At 43.2% G+C, this 22,719-nt stretch overlaps 2 protein-coding genes across 2 annotated transcripts in view; one reads left to right on the top strand and one right to left on the bottom strand.

Moving 5' to 3' along the window:
- mtmr10 (myotubularin related protein 10) overlaps positions 1–6,476 on the top strand; it is a 30,271-nt gene extending 23,795 nt beyond the window's left edge. Inside the window, exon 16 of the mRNA XM_003226928.4 lies at positions 929–6,476. Within this exon, the coding sequence (XP_003226976.1) occupies positions 929–1,525 (597 nt within the window). The 3' untranslated portion in view covers positions 1,526–6,476. The remainder of the gene's footprint in view (positions 1–928) is intronic.
- A 917-nt stretch (positions 6,477–7,393) lies between these two features.
- fan1 (FANCD2 and FANCI associated nuclease 1) lies at positions 7,394–22,365 on the bottom strand. Its single transcript, XM_003226927.4, has 14 exons — positions 22,206–22,365; positions 19,803–21,450; positions 19,165–19,305; positions 17,785–17,980; positions 14,866–15,099; positions 14,346–14,477; positions 14,131–14,239; positions 12,713–12,832; positions 12,462–12,626; positions 10,039–10,207; positions 9,713–9,816; positions 8,829–9,023; positions 8,423–8,551; positions 7,394–7,592 (listed from the first exon to the last, which is right to left on the bottom strand). Exons 2-14 carry the CDS (start codon positions 21,349–21,351, stop codon positions 7,455–7,457), a joined length of 3,381 nt encoding a protein of 1,126 aa, XP_003226975.2. The 5' UTR covers positions 21,352–21,450; positions 22,206–22,365; the 3' UTR covers positions 7,394–7,454.
- Positions 22,366–22,719: the final 354 nt, after the last annotated feature.

The raw sequence follows: 22,719 nt of genomic DNA, 5'->3' as shown, positions 1-22,719 counted from the left end.
CAAAGACTCTGGCAGAAACCAGTGCAGGTGGTCCCGGTGGTGATGGGCACATTGGGTGCCGTGCCAAAAGATCTCAGCCGGCATTTGGAAACAATAGACATTGACAAAATTACAATCTGCCAACTGCAAAAGGCCACCCTACTGGGATCTGCACGCATCATTTGAAAATACATCCCACAGTCCTAGACACTTGGGAAGTGTTCGACTTGTGATTTTGTGAAATGAAATCCAGCATGTCTATCTTGTTTGCTGTGTCATACAATAATATAATAATAATAATAATAATAATAATAATAATAATAATAATAATAGTCCTAGACACTTGGGAAGTGTCCAACGTGTGATCCAAAGAACAGCCAGCAGAGTGCCTTCTGTGGACTCATCTTGTTGAGTTTCTAATAATAATAATAATAATAATAATAATAATAATAATAATAATAATAATAATAATAATAATAATAATAAAGTGATCCAATACAACAGCCAGCAGAGTTCCTGTTGTGGACTCATCTTGTGTTTCAAATAATAATAATAATAATGATGATGATGATGATGATGATGATGATGTGATCCAATACAATAGCCAGCAGAATGTCTGCTGTGGACTCATCTTGTTGTGTTTCAAATAATAATAATAATAATAATAATAATAATAATAATAATAATAATAATAATGTGATCCAATACAACAGCCAGCAGAGAGCCTGCTGTGGACTCATCTTGTTGTGTTTCAAATAATAATAATAATAATAATAATAATAATAATAATAATAATGTGATCCAATACAACAGCCAGCAGAGAGCCTGCTGTGGACTCATCTTGTTGTGTTTCAAATAATAATAATAATAATAATAATAATAATAATAATGAATTAGATCCCTGAATCTGATGGAAAACTGAATGTTGTTTGATAACTTTCATTCCCAGAAGAACTACAGTTCGACGCTCCGAGGCCTCCCGCCGTCCCTCAAAAACGGGATCATCGGCGAGCAAGACTTCCTCCCGCGGAGAAACTCCCTCATCCTCAAGCTGAAGCCGGACTTCCTCCTCCACCACGCAGACAACGACAACGCCAACGGCACGGAGCAGTATTTCCGGGAGTGGTTCTCCAAGCCTCCCGACCTGCACGGCGTCCTCCTTCCGCGCCTCTCCGGGACGCAGATCAAACTCTGGAAGCTCTGCTACTTCCGATGGGTCCCGGAGGCCCAGATCAGCAGCGGCGGCTTCATCACGGCCTTCCACAAAATCTCCTTGCTGGCGGACGAGGTGGAGGCCTTGAACCGGAGCCTGCGGCGGCACCACGGGGTCCCGCCGTCGCTGGCCGAGCTGGACCAGAGCCGGATGTATTTCCGGGCGGCCGAGCGCAACGACTCGTCCGCCAGCCCCGAGTTCCTCTCGTCCTCCTTCCCCTTCTCGCCCGTCGGGAACCTCTGCCGGCGGAGTATTTTGGGGACGCCGCTGAGCAAATTCCTGAGCGGGGCCAAAATCTGGTTGTCCACAGAGACGCTGGCCAACGAGGATTGATACCTTCAGGATGAGGGATGAGGACTAGCACCTTGACGCCACACTGCGGAACCACAGCACCGGAAGCTGTAATAACTTTATATATACTAAGGCAGGTCTGAGAAAGCTTTGGCCTTCCTTCCAGGTGTTTTGGACTGCAACTCCCAGCATTCCTAACAGCCTCAGGCCCCTTCCTTTTCCCCCTCCGCCGCTTAAGCGGCGGAGGGGGAAAAGGAAAGGGCCCGAGGCTGTTAGGAATGCTGGGAGTTGTAGTCCAAAACACCTCGAGGGCTGAAGTTTGCCCATGCCTATACTAAGGTTACCTTTGGAGTGTATCACGCTATGCTGTTATTTCACTTTCATGGGATTTGCTGTATAGGGGAAGGCCTTTCTGATTCTCAACCAGAGAGATCCCGGGCTTTCAAAACTACAAATCCCAGAACCTCCCCTTCCAGGAGGCAGCCATAGGATTTAAAGTGTGGAATAGCAGCACTTTTTTAAACAGCATAGCGCGATAATATTCTCCTTTGTTTTTGCACAAAGTATTTTAAAAAGTCTCATGCTTTCAAAACCGCACAACCTTTTTTTCCCCTGATCTCAAATCTAGTCTTTCTTTTTAAGCAGCGGTTCCCAACCTTTGGGCCTCCAGGTGTTTTGGACTTCATCTCCCACGCTTCCTAACAAGCTGGGATTTCTGGGAGTTGAAGTCCAAAACACCTGGAGGCTCAAAGGTTGGGAACCACTGTTGTAAAGCCATTCTTCCTGCACTCATATATATACGAGGGTTATCCAGAAAGTAGATTACGTTTTGGAATTAAAAATGAACAAAGTATAGGAGAAAATATTTACCATTTTTAGTTGAAAGCCACACCCAAATACCGCTTCTCAACATAGTCGTCATTCAAATCTAGGCACTGATCGTAGCGATGAATGAGCTTGGCAACTCCTTCCCCACAAAACTCTGCCGCTTACATCCTCAAAAAGTATAGGAGAAAATATTTACCATATGCAGTTGAAAGCCAGACCCAAATACCGCTTCTCAACATAGTCGCCATTCAAATCTAGGCACTGATCATAGCGATGAATGAGCTTGGCAACTCCTTCCCCACAAAACTCTACCACTTGCGTCCTCAAAAAGTATAGGAGAAAATATTTACCATATGCAGTTGAAAGCCACACCCAAATACCGCTTCTCAACATAGTCGCCATTCAAATCTAGGCACTTCTCATAGCGATGAATGAGCTTGGCAACTCCTTCCCCACAAAACTCTGCCACTTGCGTCCTCAACCAGTTGGTCACCCCTTTCCGCAGCTGCGCATTGTCGCCAAAACGCCGCGTTGAGGACGCAAGTGGCAGCGTTTTGTGGGGAAGGAGTTGCCAAGCTCATTCATCGCTATGATAAATGCCTAGATTTGAATGGCAACTATGTTGAAAAGTGGTATTTGGGTGTGGCTTTCAACTGCAAATGGCAAATGTTTTCTCCTATACTTTGTTCATTTTTAATTCCAAAACGTAATCTACTCTCTGGATAACCCTCGTATATATCATTTTTCAAGGTTGTTTTTTTTTCCCCCATCCCAGCAAAGGCTTTATTGTGGTGGATCATTTCAGTTCCTTTGCTCTGTGATGAATCTCCTCTTCCCACTTTGCTGACGGAAGCAAGTCTCTCACCGTCAGCTTGCACTGATGAATAGATGAAGACAGAGAGCGGAGGGGGAGAAAAAGAGAAGCAGATTTGCAGGGTCAGGTTTGATTGCCCTTATATTGGTCGACAAATTGCAGATTTATGGCATGAGCCGGCCGAGGCGAGGCACTTTAAACACCCATTGATTTCCACAGTACTTCTAAAATATCCTTCTCCCTTGAAATGTATTAGATTTAAAAGCATTTACTTTTGAATGCGCCAATATGGGCATGATCTGGTTTCACCCTGCAAGTCTGCTTTTTTTTCCCATCCTCTTTCATGCATCCAAGGCTTCCTTTTTAGTTTATAAAGCAGAGAAATAGTGTTGCCGGAGGCTTTCATGGCCAGAATCACAAGGTTGTTGTGTGTTTTCCAGGCTGTATGGCCATGTTCCAGAAGTATTCCCTCCTTATGTTTCGCCCACATCTATGGCAGGCATCCTCAGAGGTTGTGAGATATATGCCTGCCATAGATGTAGGCGAAAGGTCAGGAGAGAATACTTCTGGAACATGACCATACAGCTCGGAAAATACACAACAACCCAGAGAAATAGTGTTGGCTTATGACATTGCATTGAGTCCCCCTCATTGTTTGCTGTTGTTTATCAAAGCCAGTTTCTGCACATTTTGTCATTTTAGATCCAAAATAGATCTTCAGGAAGGGATTTGGAAGTTATCTAGAGTCCAAAATAGTTTCAGGGCAGGCGGAGGAATGCTTACCCTCAACTCCAGGGAGCATCTAAGGGGGAAATTTGTTTATTTGGCTTTTTCAAAAGGTCTTTGCTAGTGGTTTTCAACCTGTGGGTCCCCAGGTGTTTTGGCCTACAACTCCCAGATAGCCCAGTGAGTTTCCCAGCTGTTAGAATTTCTGAGAAGGCCAAAACATCTGGGGACCCACTGACCTATGGCCTCTGTAGGCTCCATTTTCCTGGTTTAAGGTATCTTTATGGAAGTACGGGATGTGCCACTGATGGCTGATACTCATAAAACCCTGTCGCCACAATTTCTGCTTCCTTCTCATGAGGAAAATCCCCCTTTTGCTTTGGCTTCACTCATAACCTGGGCTAAAGGGGAATCTGGATTGCTTTCACTGTGGTTCTGAAGGCAGAATTTGGCTGCTAAGGTCATTACAATTTGCACAAACCCCAAACCAGGCATGCCGGCGGTAGCCTTAGAAGTGCCTTTCGTTGCCTTGAAAGTCTTTTTTATTTTTTAAACTTGGAATATAATTATTTGAGAAGCTCATATTCTACCCAGTTGCCAGGTTCGCAATCATATAATCATTTACGGACATTAACAAAAGGCACGATCTTTCGAGCATCAAAGGAAACCTTGGTGTCAGAATAGGGCTAACTGAGCTGTACCTGGTGGGAAACCTTTTCTTTCACCTCCCGATGTTTCCATTCTTGCCTACTGAACCCTTAGCCCATAAAGGGCCAACGGAGGTGGACTGGTTACACTGGAAAATCACGACACCTTTCTCTCCTTATAACCAAGGGAGCACGGTTCACGTTTTGTATGTGTCCTGACTTTTCATCCTTTTTTATAAACCGCTGTATGAACTTTACTGAGGTGGGTCTGCTCCTGACACCTAAAAGTCTTAACCGTGTTTGAGATGTAATAATTTTTGCTAAAGTGAGATGAATATATTTTGCAAAATAGGAAAAGTTACTTGGTAAGATGTTGGAACTGTTGAGATGTGTTGCATAATATAACCCAGGCATGGGCAAACTTGGGCCCTCCAGGTGTTTTGGACTGCAACTCCCACCATTCCTAAGAGCCTCAGGCCCTTTCCTTTCCCCCTCAGCCGCCTCAGTTCTCTTGTGAAACTGGGGAGTTTTCCCGAGAAGCCAGATTAGGTTTGAGAACGGAGGGAGTGAAGAATAGACTAATTAGGCGTTCTGAGAGAATCCGTGAGAAGTCCTTGAAGCCCAGGTGCGTCTGGCATCTCATGGCCTGAGGCTGTTAGGAATGGTGGGAATTGCAGTCCAAAACACCTCGACGGCCCAAGCTTGCCCATGCCTGATAGAACCTGAACAAAGCCCCCCCCCCCCTTTTGCAATTTTGTTAACTATGTCTTTTGTAGCTGACAACCTTTTCTTATCCTTTTTGGTGTTTCAGACGTTTGCCTTTTCAAAATAGCTGCCTATCAACTGCCCTTAAACCAAATGGAGTAGAGAGGATTTTTATAGCTGCAGTGAGAGAATGAAAGCAAAAGAAGACTAGGTAGGAAAGAAAGCTTTTTCCCCCCCAGTTTAATAGTGAAGTAAGAATGCTGAGCAGCAAAAAATGCGGGCGTCTGTAATAGAGCCGCCGGTGGTGGAATGGCCCCTTTAAGGATTGTGAAAGGTAGGTAATAGAAAGAATTGGCAAAGTGGGCATTGATTTGCATCCTCTCTGCATCTGATCCCATGGATTTGGCACATTGCAGAAAGAATGCAGATTGGCACCGCTTTAACTGCCACGGGATCATGGGAGCTTTATTTTGGCCAGCACTCTTTCACAGAGAAGGCAAAAGGCCTTGCGAAATTATAAATTCCTTAACACTGAACCATGGCAAATAAAGCGATATCTATCTGAATTAATAGCTCAAAGGACAATAAAAACTGCCTTACTGTCTTCCTGAAAGGCCTGGATGGTCACCTCCCACCACCTTCTCCTCTTTATATACAGTTTTCTCCTTCTAAAGGGCTCTTTCGGAACCAGGTACTTTACATTTGATTTATATATAGATATATATACAAATATAGGAAAAGCATAGCTTATTTTTGTATCTTCCCCACCTCCTCAAATCAGCCCTTAAGGGAGCCCTAGTTCATATAATACCACACCAAAGGGGATCTTTTGCTCCTCGTTGTGGTCCAAGCGGAAGCCGACTGTTACGTGATTTCACATAGAAGTGCAATTATACTTCATTCTTTTGCGTAGGTCATGAACCAAAGAGGAGCCACTGGAAGAGTACGGTTCAATAGGCAGCCTGTTTCAGTATTGGTTGTTAATAGAGTTCTCCTCCCCGTCCCTTTATTTTTGGCTGTTAAATCTCCAAAGAAAAGGCATCCCGTGAAAGCCAAGCTGGGCTTCCCGAAGGCAAAGTTTGGCTATCACTGGGAGCTCTGCTTTTCTGACTTTGGTGGGAAAAATAAAAAGAGTTTGGAAGGAAATCTTCAGCCTTGATGCCTAGCCATGCCTTACTCAAGCAATGTCGAGCGGGCAGGGACGAGCGCAGCCCTGCCACGGTTGTGAATGTGAAGTAAAACAGATTTAATAAATTAAAAACCAACCCCTTTCTATATGGCTCTGTGAAACATTCTCTGTCACCTTCATAACATGCAACACACCAATATAATGTTTTCTACCCACCGCTACTGTAAGGCCTTCTAGGCACAGAATGGGCTGTTTACAAAATAGTTACTACATTTAAAATACAATAAGTGGCCTTAATACTACAGTACTTCATACGATGGAGGACAAAGGCCCTAAAAGACTGATATCTCTACCCAGGAGGCTTCAATTTTCTCTGACTGAAGGGTAAGGATGTCATTACTATGGTTTGGGAAAGGAAAGCAGACAGTGTGAAAACCCATGGAAGTGTTCAGATATTTTACAGTATAGGTTGCTCATGCCTGGTCTGAACTGCTTGAGACCCAAAGTGTTTTGGATTTGGGAGTATGTGCATCTATATCACAGCATTTCTTGGAGATGGGACCCAAGTCTAAATACAAAACAAGAACACAATATTTGTAATAATTTGGGAGGAGGCATGAAACAAAGGTCTGTGTACATGGAGCCAGCAGAAAGCAAAGGTGTCACGCTCTCAGCCACTTATGTGGCACTTTCAGAGCAGGGATGCTCAACTGTAGTATGTTGGTGGGAAAATGTCCAATGTATGGATTCTACCTGTTCATGACCACAATCAAAGCCCTAGAGTTGGAGGAGACCCTCAAGGGACATCCAATCCAATCCCATTCAGCCAGGAAGAAAGACACAAAGCCTTCCCAACAGATGGCCAACCAGCCTCTGCTTAGAAACCTCTAGAGAAGACTCAGTTGGACTCAGAGTTAGCATCATATCCCACTTTTAAGCAGGAAGCTCAACCAGAATGGAAGATTCATCTAGAAAATTCCTCAGACCATGCCTGGTTTAGGTTCATGAAGTCTCATTTGAACATGTTCATCAGGAGAAAGGACCACTAAGACACCTTGGAGGAGAGTCCAAACATTTTAATGGCTTTGTCCTGGTCTCGAGGCCAAGCACAACGGATGCCTCTCAGTTCAGGTGCAGACTCTTGGCTCCCTCCGCAACCACATGGCAGACCTCCACCGCGGCGCCCAACTCCTGCAACTCAGCCAACCACAGCATCTGCTTGTGGGAGAGACGGTCGTTGGGGCCCTTGACCTCCACCACCTGAAATGCGGATCAAACAGAGCAAGAGAGTAAGGGAATGTTTTGTCCAAGGATATACAAGAGAACCTTAACATTAAAATGATTGCAAGTCCAAACCATGATCATGTGCAAACATCTGGAGGGTCACAACAACCCAGACCTTGGTGTGGATACAGAAGTCTCCCATCGTCTGTCATTCTGCGTAGGATAGACTTCAGAAGGTGATTGAGGTCTAAAAAGAGGTTGGATATGCAACCTTTCACGGCTCTAGGAGTGGGTTCCCTTTAACGCCTACGTGACATCCCTTCTGACATTTTTCATACCACCTTCTCAATCTTCTCCATGGTCAATGTAGCCAGCGTCCTAAGTTGTTCCTTATAGGGCTTGGTGGTTTCCAAACCTTTTCATCATCTTGGTCACCCTCCTTTGGAGTCAGTGTCTTTCTTAAACAGTGATGTCCAGAACTGGATGCAATATTCTAGCAAGGCCTGACCTTTTCATGTGTTCCATTGGACACATGGAGATACAGTCATAAATTAATCAGCCCCAGAGGGTTTTTAATAATCTATCCTGTATTTATCACGGTCTTACCATTTATGTGTTTTAAATGTAATCTTTTATCCTGTATTGTTGTTTTAATTGATATATTATATATTACTGTTTTATCTTTTTTATATTGTGATTTGTACTATGTTGTTTATATTTTGTCCTTACGTTGTTTGGGCCGTTGCCCCATGTAAGCTGCCCCAAGTCCCCGCAGGGAGATGGTGGCGGGGTATAAATGAAGTTTTATTATTTATTATTATTGCTGAGCTCTAAATGGCAACCTCTGCTGAACAGCCAGAATGTACCTTGTATTGCCCATCTTCGGTTCTCCAGACCACAAGATCGGGGAGGCCGCCCCTGGAATGGCGAAGATCTTTGGAAAGCCGACGGAAAACTCCGCTCAGGAAAGGACCCCCGAAGCAGCAGGCCAAGCTCTGCAAAAATCAAGACCCATTTCTTTCTCACCTCGTCATCCTATGTCTGTTGGAGAAGTAAAGATCAAGGAGGAAAGATAGCAAAACATCGGGGCGGGGTTGGAATAAATTATGGGACGTATTATTTTGGAACACTAGAATGGATGCAGTTCATGCCGTGGCTCAATGCTATGGGATCCTGGCATAGAGCCCCACACTCCAACCCCTCTGGAAGCCCACAGTGGGGGGATATGGAACCTGTTGTCCTTTGAAGTGCCCCTCTCTCTCTGCTCCTGACCTGGGCCTGATGGAGGGAAGAGAAGCGCTCCCAGCCGAGGAGGGCAGAGGCTTTGCCTTCCTGGGCGCTCCACACGTCCTCAATCCAACTCCGCAGGGTCTCGGCCGAAGCCTCACGCAGCAACTCCAGCCTGGACTCAAGGGCTTCCCGGCGGTTCTCATAAAAGCTGTCTGTGTACAAATCCAAGGGGAAAGCCTGAGGACATTAAATGAGGAAAGGAAAGTGAACCATTCGAACCCACATCTCCCAGAATCCCCCAGCCAGTAATGGAGTCGTAGTCCAAAATATCACACGCCCATTTCTAAGCCACATAATGTTTTCTCCAATGTTCTGGTGGCATCTGGATAACAAAGAAACCAAAGCTGTGCATGATGCAACCAAGTTCAAGATTGTGTAAGTAAAGAGTTAATCCTTAGCAGCATAAGCTACAGTTGAGGGGGACAAAGGGTCTTTTTTAGGCCTGCAAGGGAATATATTTGGTGGCGTTGTGTGCCTTCTTATTTCCAATTTACAGCGACCCTAAGCCAAACTACAGTAGAGTCTCACTTATCCAACACTCGCTTATCCAACGTTCTGGATTATCCAACGCATTTTTGTAGTCAATGTTTTCAATATATCTTGATATTTTGGTGCTAAATTCATAAATACAGTAATTACTACATAGTATTACTGCGTATTGAACTACTTTTTCTGTAAAATTTGTTGTATAACATGATGTTTTGGTGCTTAATTTGTAAAATCATAAATTAATTTGACGTTTAATAGGCTTTTCCTTAATGCCTCCTTATTATCCAACATATTCACTTATCCAACGTTCTGCCGGCCCGTTTATGTTGGATAAGTGAGACTCTACTGTATAACATTTTTCTTGGCAAGAAGCATACCTGGAAAGGATTCCGAAATACATCTGGGATGCCATCCATGAAAATAATATCCCACATCAGCAGTCCAAAGAGGGTGGTAAATGTCGATCCTTCGCCATGAATCCCTGAAGAACATCACAAGCACCAAAAAGGTCTCAAGAGTATTGAATAGATCAGCGAGAAACAAACCTACAATGTACCAACTCAAACGTGCATTCAGTACTGTCATCTCAAAACCCATATGATTTCTCCAGAATTGGTATAACCAAATATAAATATGAAGTCAATACTTAAAACAGACCAGAGTCGGTTGCCAGCTTGCGATTAATGGCATGGATTTCAGTCACCTTGGTCAAAGCCTTCCTGCTTGTAGTGGGCCAAGGCGAGCTCTTCCACTGAGCACATGACGGTTGACGGCTCCAGGTCTTCTCCTCGGTCTTCCATCTGGAAGTCTTCCATGAGGAACACAGACCTTCCTATCCCAGTTTGCGGGCAGAGCTTGCCTTTGATGGTCACCTGGGCAGATGAGAGTTGGATGAGCAAGACATGGCCATAGCCACAACCACATCAACAATGGCTCTTTTTAGGCAGGTCAGCCAAGCATGGGGAGAAGGTATCTCCTGATACATAGGGAGAACTTGGGCAAATGAGAAAGACCTGGCTGAGTAAGATAGAGTCATAACACTGAGTCAAGGTGGACAAGTATGGGGAGAAGGTATCTCATGATACTTATTTCAGATACTGTACAACCCATGGCGTACTGTAGGTTGGATAATGATTGGAAATTAGAGGGATTTTTCCCGAAAACATTAGAGGGTTGTATTTTGCGCATCCTAGTATACAAAGCTTTTAGAATTATTAGCCACTTTGAGTCTATGTTAGTAGAGATAAAAGTGACATATTATTAATAATAATAATAATAATAATAATAATACAAGCCTACACATGCAAACTAGGTAAGTATTGAACATGTACACTGAAATTTACATCTAGGTTGTGTATCGTAAACTGCCCCATAAATAGTTATGTGTTGATAGTTCTTCACAATCTTTGTGGTGAACGGCAATGCTATCTAACTATACAACTAACTATGCAACAAAATGCATACTCCATGCATTAAGACACAACATACACAATTTTGCTTTATGATCTTGAACTCAACAGGGACAGTGTGAATTGGGATAGAATCAGCCAACCCTTTCTGTAAGGAATATTTGTTGTCATTGTGTGCCTTCAAGATCTTTCTTGTCGAGATATGTTCAGATGATTTTCCTTTGTCTTCTGAGACTGAGACTGGGACCTGCCTGAGGACACCATTGGGTTTCCAAGGCAGGAGGAATAAGCTTGAGAATAGGGCGAGGGCCCTAAGCAGAAAGGACACAGCACTGCAGAGCCTCCTTTAGAAAAAAAAATCCCAATTATAATGCAGAGAGAGGCATCGGCTTGAACTTTCTTCGCACCAGCTAAACGGCAAGCTAAAAATAAAAGCATCAAGGCTTCAAAGTGCCATCTTCTTGTCAGCCATTTGACTCAATTTGGGAAGTGACAAACGGAGTGGGAAATCAGTTCTCACACTCGGTGCATCCTGAGCGCATGGCGAGGGAGGAAGCCGGCCCAGGGCTCTCTCTCTAGCAAGCGGCGAGGACGAGGGGGAAAGGCCGCTCAAGCCTTTAACACTCAGCTTGGCACAAAAGGGCACCATGCGGTCCAGATGGCACCACGAGACCGGCACCGGGGGCCAAGTCTGCTCCTGAAAGCGGCAACTCAAGGGCTCTTTTGCAAAGCGTTCCAGCTTAAAAGCACAACAGATATACAAATATAAGTATGCAGCACATTTTGTGTAATGGATTGCTCTTGTTTCCTTTTCATTGCTCTCATTTATTTATTTATTATTATTTATTTATTATTAGCTACATTTATATCCCGCCCTTCTCACCCCAAAGGGGACTCAGAGTGGCTTACAAATTAAATGTACATACAATATTATATTAGCATAGTACAATACTGGTAATAAAATTACTATATTGTACTGTATCAATATATTGTAATATTAGTAATATTAAATGTAAAATATAATATATAATTAATATTATATTGTATTATTAGTATTATATCGTATTACAATATAATATTATTAATATATGTATATACAATATGTTATAATTATTATATATTATTGTAAATTATAGTGTGTGTGTGTGTGTATATATATATATATATACACATACATACATACACACATATATATTTCTTCATCACTTTTAGCAAGGGATGGCATTGGTTTCATTTTCTTTTGGGGGTGCATATGCAAAGAGGACTATTGCAATAAACAGAACTAACGAAAGGATCACCAAATAGTAGAGTTGGAAGAGACCTCATGGACCATCCCGTCCAACCCCATTCTGCCAAGAAGCAGGAAATCGCATTCAAAGCACCCCCGACAGATGGCCATCCAGCCTCTGCTTAAAAGCCTCCACCACAGTCCGGGCAGAGAGTTCCACTGCTGAACAGCTCTCCCAGTTAGGAAGTTCTTCCTAATGTTCAGGTGGAATCTCCTTTCTGGTTGAGAGATGGTCCCTGAGCCTAAGGCTTCCCGTCTAGAAAGACTGAGGTCTATGCTAGAAGCATACCACTTTTAACTCATAGCTCAATGCTATGGACAGTTGGAAACCCATTTGGTGAGGTATCAAGAGGCTGAATATCTTATGACACTACAACTTCCATGGTTACCTTCTCTTAGGATACTTTGGCCCAGGAAGGGGCTACTCACGTGGGCAACGTCTTCCACTTGAAGGAGAGGCAGGTCTTGCAAGATGGACCTGAATGCCTTACATGACGGAGACTCTCGCATCTTCTGGCCTCGCTGGGAAAGGGAAAGGCGGTGGCCAGTGCGGACAAAAGGGTCCTGGAGACCGTTCCGGATGCATTCGATGGTCTGGTAAAGGAAAAGGAAGGAAGGGAAAAGAAAGCTAAGAAAGGATTGCTAAGAAGAACAATGTGGCCACAAGAAGAGTGTCTTACCTTCTCTGGGTCTTTCAGATGCTGGTGCAAATTTAGAGCCAGTCGATCCCACCACCGTCCTCGGCTGTCCATGCAGTAAACCTGTTGAGCCAAAAGCTCCTGCAGCTGAGCCACAGCCTCCTGAACATGAAACAAAGATGACCGTTAGGGCGCAGTAAGTACTAACTAGCCTTTAGATTATCCTTTACTAGCCTCCCTCCAACATGAAAGACAGGGGTTGCGTCTTTTAGCAGCCCAGAAAAATGGGGGCTTAGGCCGAGAGAAAAGAAGGAATTTCTCTGGGGACTGGATGGAAACCAAGTTGAAAGCACTTAAACATCTACTTCGTTTACAATATTCACTTACTGCACTTTACCCAGTTCATTTTATTTTATCTACTTGGGTGCCAAATCCATGTTTTTACCATGACTGTCTTTTATACATATATGTATTTTTCATTGTTTATTTATTATTTATTTTATTTATTTACAACATTTTTACCCCGCCTTTCTCACCCGAGGGGACTCAAGGCGGCTTACAATACCCAGCAAGATCCAATGCCAAACAAATCAGTAAAAATTAACAACACATTTAAAACCATTAACAATAATCAGTAAGAATACATGTTTAGAGTGTTAATTTACTTTTTGTCTGTATTTTCTGATGTTATTGTATGTTGTTTGCTGTTTTATCCTGGCTTGGCATCATGTATGCTGCCCCAAGTCCCTTCGGGGAGATGGAGGCAGGGTATAAAAATAAAGTATAATAATAATAATAATAATAATAATAATAATAATAATAATAATAATAATAATAACTATTATTGAAAGGCAAAGGAGGAGGAAGGGAGAGGACCGGTCCCCCTTGGAGCAGAACCTTGGGGAATTTGGGATCCCTAGAACTTTTTAATGTAGTCACCATCAGCCCTCTATATCTATTAGGGTTAGAGGCACAGGATCCCAAAAAAGTAGGAAAACTGAAACATTTAAAAGGCTATTATTTCTAACCCAAGAAAGAACTTTCCTTGGAATCTCTAGGTCATACTCTCTAAAAATCTCTAGGTCTTCCATTGCAGAAGTTGATCACAAAATCATGCTAGAAGACCCCAACATTCCTTAATCAAGTCTGAGACTCATCAAATCCGCAAAAATGAAATTTGGACATTCAGAAGGCTTTATTGTTCAAGCCTTTTGGTTGACTGCAGCACTGATTCGAACCCAGCTCAGCACTTCCTGCTTTGTGGCCAGCTTTGTGGCATTTGCTATAGAGATACCAGGAATCAACTCACACTACACAGTTATAACACTGTAATAACCACAGCAACATAATATGGAATCCTGGGATTGGCAATTTGGGAGGGACCGGTGCTCTCTGGCAGAAAATACTACAAATCCCAGGATTCCAGAGGCTGCCTGGGATCCGCTTCTCTGTCTGATCACCTCGTACATGCGGAGCCTCTGCAAGATCTCGACGCCGTGCGAAAGGATCCGCGTGTAGACCCATCCGACCGTGAAACGCCTCAAGTATTCAGGAAGAGTAGCATGATGCCTATGGGAGAAATGCACAAAACCGATAGACCAGAGAGTAAAAAACAGCCAATGTGGAAGAGGAATGATTTCCTATGAATAAGACAACTTGCCAACTCCATCCGTACCTTAGCGAAGGGTGATTTTCCAACTCCTTCCAGACTACTTTTGCCCCCGTGTAGAGGTTGAACCCTTCTTTCCAGTTTCTTAACGCCAGAGCCGTAGAGACGTCATTGGACAGATAGACAGCAGAGGAGTATCTAATTTGAGTTTTTTTTAAAAATTAATGCAGTTTGATCCCACTTTAACTGTAATGTAGGTCAGACATGGGCAAACTTGGGCCCTCCAGGTGTTTTGGACTTCAACTCTCACCATTCCTAACAGCCTCAGGCCCCTTCCTTTTGCCCCTCAGCCGCTTAAGTCTATTCTTCACTCCCTCCGTTCTCAAACCTAATCTGGCTTCTTGGGAAAACTCCCATTTCACAAGGGAACTGAGAAGGCTGAGGGGAAAAAGGAAGGGGCCTGAGGCTGTTAGGAGTGGTGGGAGTTGAAGTCCAGAACACTGGAGGGGGGCCCAAGTTCACCCATACCTGGTGTAGATTCACCCCAGGCAAAAGATAACATGGAGACTCGGCCCATTTCTCCTACCTGATAAAATCATCTCGGTCCTGGAAGATCTGTGTTTTCCTACAGACGGTGTAAGAGGGGAACACAATCCGGCGCATGTTCACCAGGAGGATAGTGGAGAGTTGTCCTTGGCCTCCACTCCCTGCCTCTTCGTCCTCCGTTGCGTCCGATAAGGAGAAGAGAAGCAGCACCCGGGAAAAGACCCCCCGGGGCCCCTTGCAAACCCGGACGCACTTCCCAGCCAGCTCTTTCGCCCTGAAACGCATGGATGCAAACATAGCGAAGCAGAGAGGTCAACATGAAATCCAAACACTCATCCACTCACAAAGACTTCTCCCTATTGAGCACACAATGGACTTTGGTGTAAAATCTGACCTTGTCCATCCAGTGGATGTTGTGTGTTTGTGTCACAACAAGATGGCAGGTCATTCTTTTCTAGACCTTTCATGCTCTGTCCCTTTCTCAAGCATTCAATCCTACCCACAACGAGCCAACGCAAGATCGAAACCCATTCATTTGACAAAGACATTGACATATTGACCACACAATTGGCACTGGAGTACTATCTGGTCTCCCTGTACATCATGTGGACTTCATGTGCTCATTTGGTCCACACACAACAATATAAATCTCAGCTAGGCATCATCCCATGTTCTTCCTTCCTCAAGCATCTTGTAATGAATCAGCGGCTAGCTAAGGACAACTATTCATACAAACGATTTTGAGAAAACAATATTGTCCTGGATCGTTGGAGGACCTCAAGAAGACCATTGTTTCCACCTACAACCTGCTATTACGAGGACGAGGTTGGATTGGGGTCTATTGTTGGTCCCAAATCCAGACCCCTTTTCTATATACGTATATATTGTTTGGCATGGAATGTCACTTTCCCAAATTGGAGCTATCATAGCTTTATTTTAGGATCCTGTTTGGGGACTAGACCACTGTCAGAAAATGGAATCGGTCGAAAAGTGGAACCCAAACACTAGATGGTGCTGAGAATAAAACCAGTCCAACAGCCGTCAGAAGAGCATACCAGCGCTCGAAAGTGTGGAACGTGGCTATAATTTAGTTGTGTTGAAACATCACAAACAAATCTTCAAAAAGCAGGGGATACATATACAGTAGAGTCTCACTTATCCAACATTTGCTTATCCAACGTTCTGGATTATCCAACGCATTTTTGTAGTCAATGTTTTCAATATATTGTGATATTTTGGTGCTAAATTCGTAAATACAGTAATTACTACATAGCATTACTGCGTATTGAACTACTTTTTCTATCAAATTTGTTCTATAACATGATGTTTTGGTGCTTAATTTGTAAAATCATAACCCATTTTTTTGTTTAATAGGCTTCTACTTAATCTCTCCTTATTATCCAACATATTCGCTTATCCAACGTTCTGCCGGCCCGTTTATGTTGGATAAGTGAGACTCTACTGTACATATAAAGAAACATATATACATTTTTACATCAGAGGTTGTGAGGTATGCCTGCCATAGATGTGGGTGAAACGTCAGAAGAGAATACTTCTGGAACACGGCCATACAGCCCGGAAAACATACAACAACCCAATAATATATATGATAAGCATTAGTTTTGCTTGCTTGTTTTATGATTGTTTATCTCGAGATCCCATGATAAAAGGGTACAGAAATATTTTAATGGAGAAATAAAACGAAATAAAAATCCCCTCCCCTCCTGAATGAATCTCACCCTCCCCCCAAATATATCTACAGGTTTTATCTCCCCTCCTCATCCGTTTCTGTAATCCCGCTCTGCCAATTTCTCGCGCTCTGAAACATCAATGCAGCTGAAGGGATGAGATTCTCCTCCAGAATGATGCGCCCCCGTCAAGCGAGATAAACTCTCTGCTTAAAATTAGCATGTAGTTCAAGTGCAAATTAGAAAAAAGGAGCAGAAATAGCATCTCCGGAGAGGCGTCTGGCTCGGAAAGTGGGTTAAGGCTGGAGGGGGAAAGCAGCGCAGTCCCTCAAGCTAAAGAGAGGCGCCCATCAAGGAACAGCCAACCTCTCTCTCTCTCTCTCTCTCTCTCTCTCTCTCTCTCTATATATATATATATATATATATATATATATATATATATATATACACACACTTATATACATACATATATCTATATATATATATAAATGTAACGTGCGTTTTTCCCATGGAGTAAACAGCAAAACCACTGAACCAAATCACACCAAATTTGGCCACAAAAGACATAGTCATCCCATCTGTGTCTTGCAATAAAAAACCCTAGAAAAATAAAGTCCAAATTACAGAGGACAAGGAAGAGCCCTTCTCCCCCTGGCTGCCAGTCAGAAGGGTAGACTTTGCCACAGCAACGTGTGGCCGGGCACAGCTAGTATATATATATACACACACACATACAGACACATAACGTAGTTTTATATATCTTGACAGATGCCACTCCAACTATGCTCACACCAATATTTTTTGTCCTCCAGGTTTACAGTGAATATTATAACTGCTTTGTTTGGCATGGAAGTTCATTTTCCCAAACTGGAGCAATCATAGCTTTATTTCCCCCCATTAAAAGCAACAGCTAAGTTACTAGTCCTCATAGTTTGATAGATGTGGCACGCTATTATGAAATTTCAAAAGCCAGTGAGGATGCTGAATAAGGATTTGTTTTCGCATTCGGAACGGATTGTGGTCTGACTCCATTACTAACTGGGCGCATCTACATTGTCTACCTCTGGGTGTTTTGGACTTCAACTCCCACCATTCCTAACAGCCTCAGGCCCCTTCCTTTCCCCTCTCAGCCGCTTAAGTCTATTCTTCACTCCCTCCGTTCTCAAACCTAATCTGGCTTCTCGGGAAAACTTTGCCCATCTACACTGTCTACTTAAGGCAATTTTGATTTAATTTAATTTCATTAAAGGGCAGCTGTGAACATTGGTCACCGTTTCAGGATGGCGCCTCCGACGGCAGCTTGGTTTGGGCTGAAGAAGGAGCGCTGCTTTGCCAGGCGGAGGAACTCTTCCAGGAGCTGCTGCTTTGGTGCATTCGGGTTCCTCAGGTGGAAGGCCTTGGCCAAGGATTTGCGCTCAGGGCCATAGAGGGATTCGAGAGCCTCAGACAGGTCTTGTAATTCTGAGTCTGAAAATAGAGATAGATTAGATAAATGGGTCCATAGATGGATAGATAGCTAAATGATAGGTGGGTGGATAGATGAATGGATGGATAGATAGATTATAGATACATTAATTAATAGGTGGATGATAGGTGGGTTGATGGACAGATGAATGGATGATGGATGGATGGATGACAGATGGGTAGATACATTAATTGATAGATGGATGGACAGATGAATGCATGGATGGATGATAGATAGTAGATGGACGGATGGATAGACAGACAGACAGAAACATTAATTGATGGATTGATGAATGGATGGTTGGCTGGATGATAGGTGGGTAGATGGATGAATTGATGGATGATAGATATATTGATAGGTGGATTGATGGACAGATGAATGGATGATGGATGGATTGATGGTAGATACATTTATTGGTAGATGAGTGGATAGATGGACAGATGAATACATGGATGGATGACAGATGGGTAGATAGATTAATTGATGGATGGATGGACAGAGGAATGCATGGATGGATGATAGATAGGTAGATAGATGGATGGATAGACAGAGAAACATTAATTGATAGATGGGTGGATGAATGGATGGTTGGCTGGATGATAGATGGGTAGATGGATGAATTGATGGATGATAGTTACATTAATTGATAGGTGGATGATAGGTGAGTTGATGGACATAGTAGTGATTTGCAATGCAAAAAACTTTGATATTTTCCTCACTTTTGCTACCTAAGGCAACCAAGAACTTCATGTCTTCATTATACAAATTCAAATATGGGACTTAGCAAATTTCTAGGTCCTTCAGGGTGACTCTTTGGGTGCATCTACACTGTAAGAAGAATGCAGTTTGGCACAATTTAAACTGCTCTGGTTCAATCCAATCAAATACTTGGAGCTGCAATTTTACAAGGTCTTTAGGCTTGTTTTCCAAAGAGGACTGGTGCCTCATGACACTACAAGTTCCAGGTTTTCATAGCACTGACCCAGGGCAGTCCAAGTGGTGTCAAATTGCAAAATATTTTCCCAAAATTTGTCTGGTCTCAAGCATTTTGAATAAAAGATAATTCCATTGTGAATCCTTATTTTGCTAGTCTGGCATTGCTCCCCAGAGGCCTAATTAGTATTTTACTATTATTCAGGCCACCTGTCTATTTTGAGTCTTCCCTTTCCAGCTTTAGGCAACTTACCTCCCTGCAGGAAGCCAGCTTCAACCAGCTCTTTGGTGACAAGAGAGAGATCTTGGCTGATCTCCGCATATTCCATGGTATTTGTTCTGATCCAGCTCAGCTTACGCTGGAAAAGCCTGACGTACAACATTTGCCCACCGGCTGCAGCCAAATTGTACACCAAGGAGGAAAAGAGAGAGACATTATTCTCACCTGTATTTGCACATATATACATAATGAGACATCTTGGAGATGGGACCAAAGTCAATGTATTTATATTTATAGGCGCTTTATATATATTATTATTTTAACTGGGAGAGAAATTTGCTTCTTGCAGGACTCCCTAAAGACTGGAAAAGGCCGAGTTCAATGAGGGAAAAATATTCCCAGCCTGAATTTATTACCCAGCGTTTGGCTCAGCAATTTGAACTGAATTAAGAAGTTAATTATTGCAAGCGATTCAGAAATGCCGTGAAGCTTGGTGAGGCTCAGCTTATCCAGCAAAAGGGCAATATTTATTGCAGTAATTCTGCGTCTTAAAGTGACCTTATGAATTTTGAAGGGTTTTCTTTGGCAAGGAATCCCCAGAGGTGGTTTTGCAAGTCCCTCTCCTAATAAGAGTCTCAAACAATTGGTATTATATTGAAATGCCTTCCTACCTGTGAACCGGTAAAATTTAGCAACAGTTTCCAAATCTTGCTCATCAAACAGCCTCCGGTCGTCTTCATTCTCCAGGACGGTTTGAAGGACCATCAGAAAAATCCTGAGATAATATGGATGACCTCCTGCATCTGGGTCTGGTCCATTGAGGCCACTTTTGAGGACGCTTTGAGTAGGAGATGAATCTTCTAAAGGCCTTGAACAACCATCATCTCTTGGGTTTTCTATAGCTTTTGAACAACTACCATCTCTTGCTTCGTTTTCAGAGTTTATGTGACCTTCCATAGGAAGGATTTCCATGTCATCCTCCATAGAAGAGACATTTGGCATTTGATTATGGGATTTCTTTTCAAAGAAGAGAACCTGTTGACCAGAAGAGAAATCTCTGGTGGCCAATTCAGATGGACTTCCTTCATCACAGGAACATTCTTGGAGACCCTCAAGGTCCAAAACAGGGTTGTCCTTGGGAATATTTAGAGATTCCTTGACCTCTGTTGAAAGTCCAAGCTCACTACAAATCAACGGCGATGACATGGAGTCAGCATCACCACCACAAAGACTTCCTATATCATCCAAGGCTCCATGCTGACTTCTTAAACCTTCTTTCGAATCCTGAAATCTTGACAATAACAACCAGTTCGTCCTCTTGGAACCTTGTCCAGAAGCAGAGCCTTCCGTCTTCTGTGCCAAAACTTCATCACAAACATCTGGAGCCAGATCAGCCAACGGCAATGGAGAAGGGTCACCAAAATCACCACAAGGATCTCCTACAACGTCCAGGGCTCCACCATCTTCTTTCGAACCCTGAAATCTTGACAATGGCAACTGGTTCTCTTTCTGGGAACCTCCTTCAGTAGTGTAGTCTGCCACAATCTCATCACAAGAGATGTGACTGCCACGTTTCCTGGACAATTTGGTGGACAAGTGTCCAAGAGAAATAGTTTTCACCACTTGAACCTTGGGTTGTTCATCATTCAGTGCTAGGTCACAAGTATCTGGGGTTGTGGAAACATCGATAGCCGAAGATGGAACTCCATGTTTCCTGGACAATTTGCTGGATAATCTTCCCAAAATTTTCACCACTTGAGTCTTGGGTTGTCCATCGTCCAACGCTAGGCCGCCATGTTTCTTAAAATACGGACTCGTCTCTCCTCCGGCTACTGATTTACTTTGATTTTTTTCCGGCGTCGAGGTGTCCTTAGCAAAGTATGGACTAGAAACACCTGCTTCAACTTCGGTCGAAGGTATTGTACCTGCATTAGGAGGAGAATTGGACTCTTCGACATCATTGATCTGATTCTTGAGGCAAGATTCATCTAGATGCTGATTGATCCTGTATCTCGACACGAGCGTCTCGCACAAAGGGCAGGGGATTTTGGCTGGAGGCACGTTGTTAAAGAAGGACCGAATAGAGGAAGAGGAAGGCGTTGATGAAGACGTCTCCTCTTTTGCTCCCGGGCCATGATGATTAGTGTTTCTCCTCTTGCTTCTACTCAGCGATGAGCTGATTCGGACCCTTTTGCTTTCCGGAAATCCATTCCCTGCCATTGAAGGGATGTAGAATAAGACAAAAAGGAGCGGCGTCACTCATTTATGCAACTCTCCAGGAAAGCAGAGACTTATTTCCAAGCAGCCTCCTCCGCTTTGCTGTAAAAGGTAAGTGACAAAGATTAATATATTCAATTCAATTCAATTCATTAATGCTCCGACTAATGGTCATATGCATCAAAGATTAATATATGGCTGCTATCGTTGATATTGCCAGGCAAGAGAATTAATCCGTCAATCAACCACAATTAGCTCTTCGTATCCATGGATTACGACATCCATGGCTTCTAAAATAGTCGAAAAATCCCCTTGATTTTGCCATTTTGTACGATATTTAATTCCGTTTTAATGTTATATATTTGTAGATGTGAAATTGTACTGAAATGTGTTTAATGTAAGCTGGTTTGAGTCTCTTTGTGGAGAGAAAAAGCAGGGTATAAACAAACATCATCATCATAAGGTAAGATACAATTTTATTAGGCCATGGTATGTAATGGGATTGGATCATTCGTTAATTTTGCAGCCAATAGTATTAATGGGTTGCTGTGAGTTTTCCGGGCTGTCTGCCCATGTTCCATAAGCATTTTCTCCTGACATTTCTCCTGAATCCCATGCAACTTCTCTACTGGAGTACATGATAGATATAGATAGATAGATAGATAGATAGATAGATAGATATAATTATAATTAAAATGAAACTAACTAAATATATATATATATGTGTGTGTGTGTGTGTTTAATATATATAATTAAAATGAAACTAGATAGATAGATAGTATATAGTATATATAAGTTTCATTTTAATTGTTTATTTTGCCAAAATGCAAGAACTGAAAGGTACTTCAAGTACTAACCGGTAGGATAAGAAGAGTAAAAAATTGAGGTTTGACGCTTGCAAAGACCCTCTTCCAGGCACTCAGCTGAAAATGCCATTCAAAAAAAGCAGCTGCTCTTGGCCCGCGCAGGCGCAGAAGGAGCCGCGGAGTCCCGGGCAGCGCGAGCCCACCCAGGGCAGAGGCAGCGCATGCGCAATGCCTCTTTCTGTCTTCCCTGTTCTTCCTTTGATCCTCAAAGCGCCAGGCAGCCGCAATCCATCCCCAATCCAGGCATGCGCAGTCGATCCCAGAGGGTTGGGCTCTGAGGTTTAGGAGTTGCTTGAGCCCCATTAGTGTGGGCCGGGGCCTGTTTGCCCCTTTAGGGTGGTCCAGGGTTCGTTTTGCCCCTTTGAGCCTGTTTAGAAGTTGTTTAAGGCCCCATTAGGGTGGTCCAGGGTTCGTTTTGCCCCTTTGGGCCTGTTTAGAAGTTGTTTAAGGCCCCATTAGGGTGGTCCAGGGTTCGTTTTGCCCCTTTGGGCCTGTTTAGAAGTTG

The sequence above is a fragment of the Anolis carolinensis genome, unplaced genomic scaffold (assembly GCF_035594765.1).
Source record: "Anolis carolinensis isolate JA03-04 unplaced genomic scaffold, rAnoCar3.1.pri scaffold_11, whole genome shotgun sequence".
Lineage (NCBI taxonomy): Eukaryota > Metazoa > Chordata > Lepidosauria > Squamata > Dactyloidae > Anolis > Anolis carolinensis.
The sequence above is the reverse complement of the archived record's forward strand: the minus strand, read 5'-3'. Positions and strand labels throughout refer to the sequence as shown.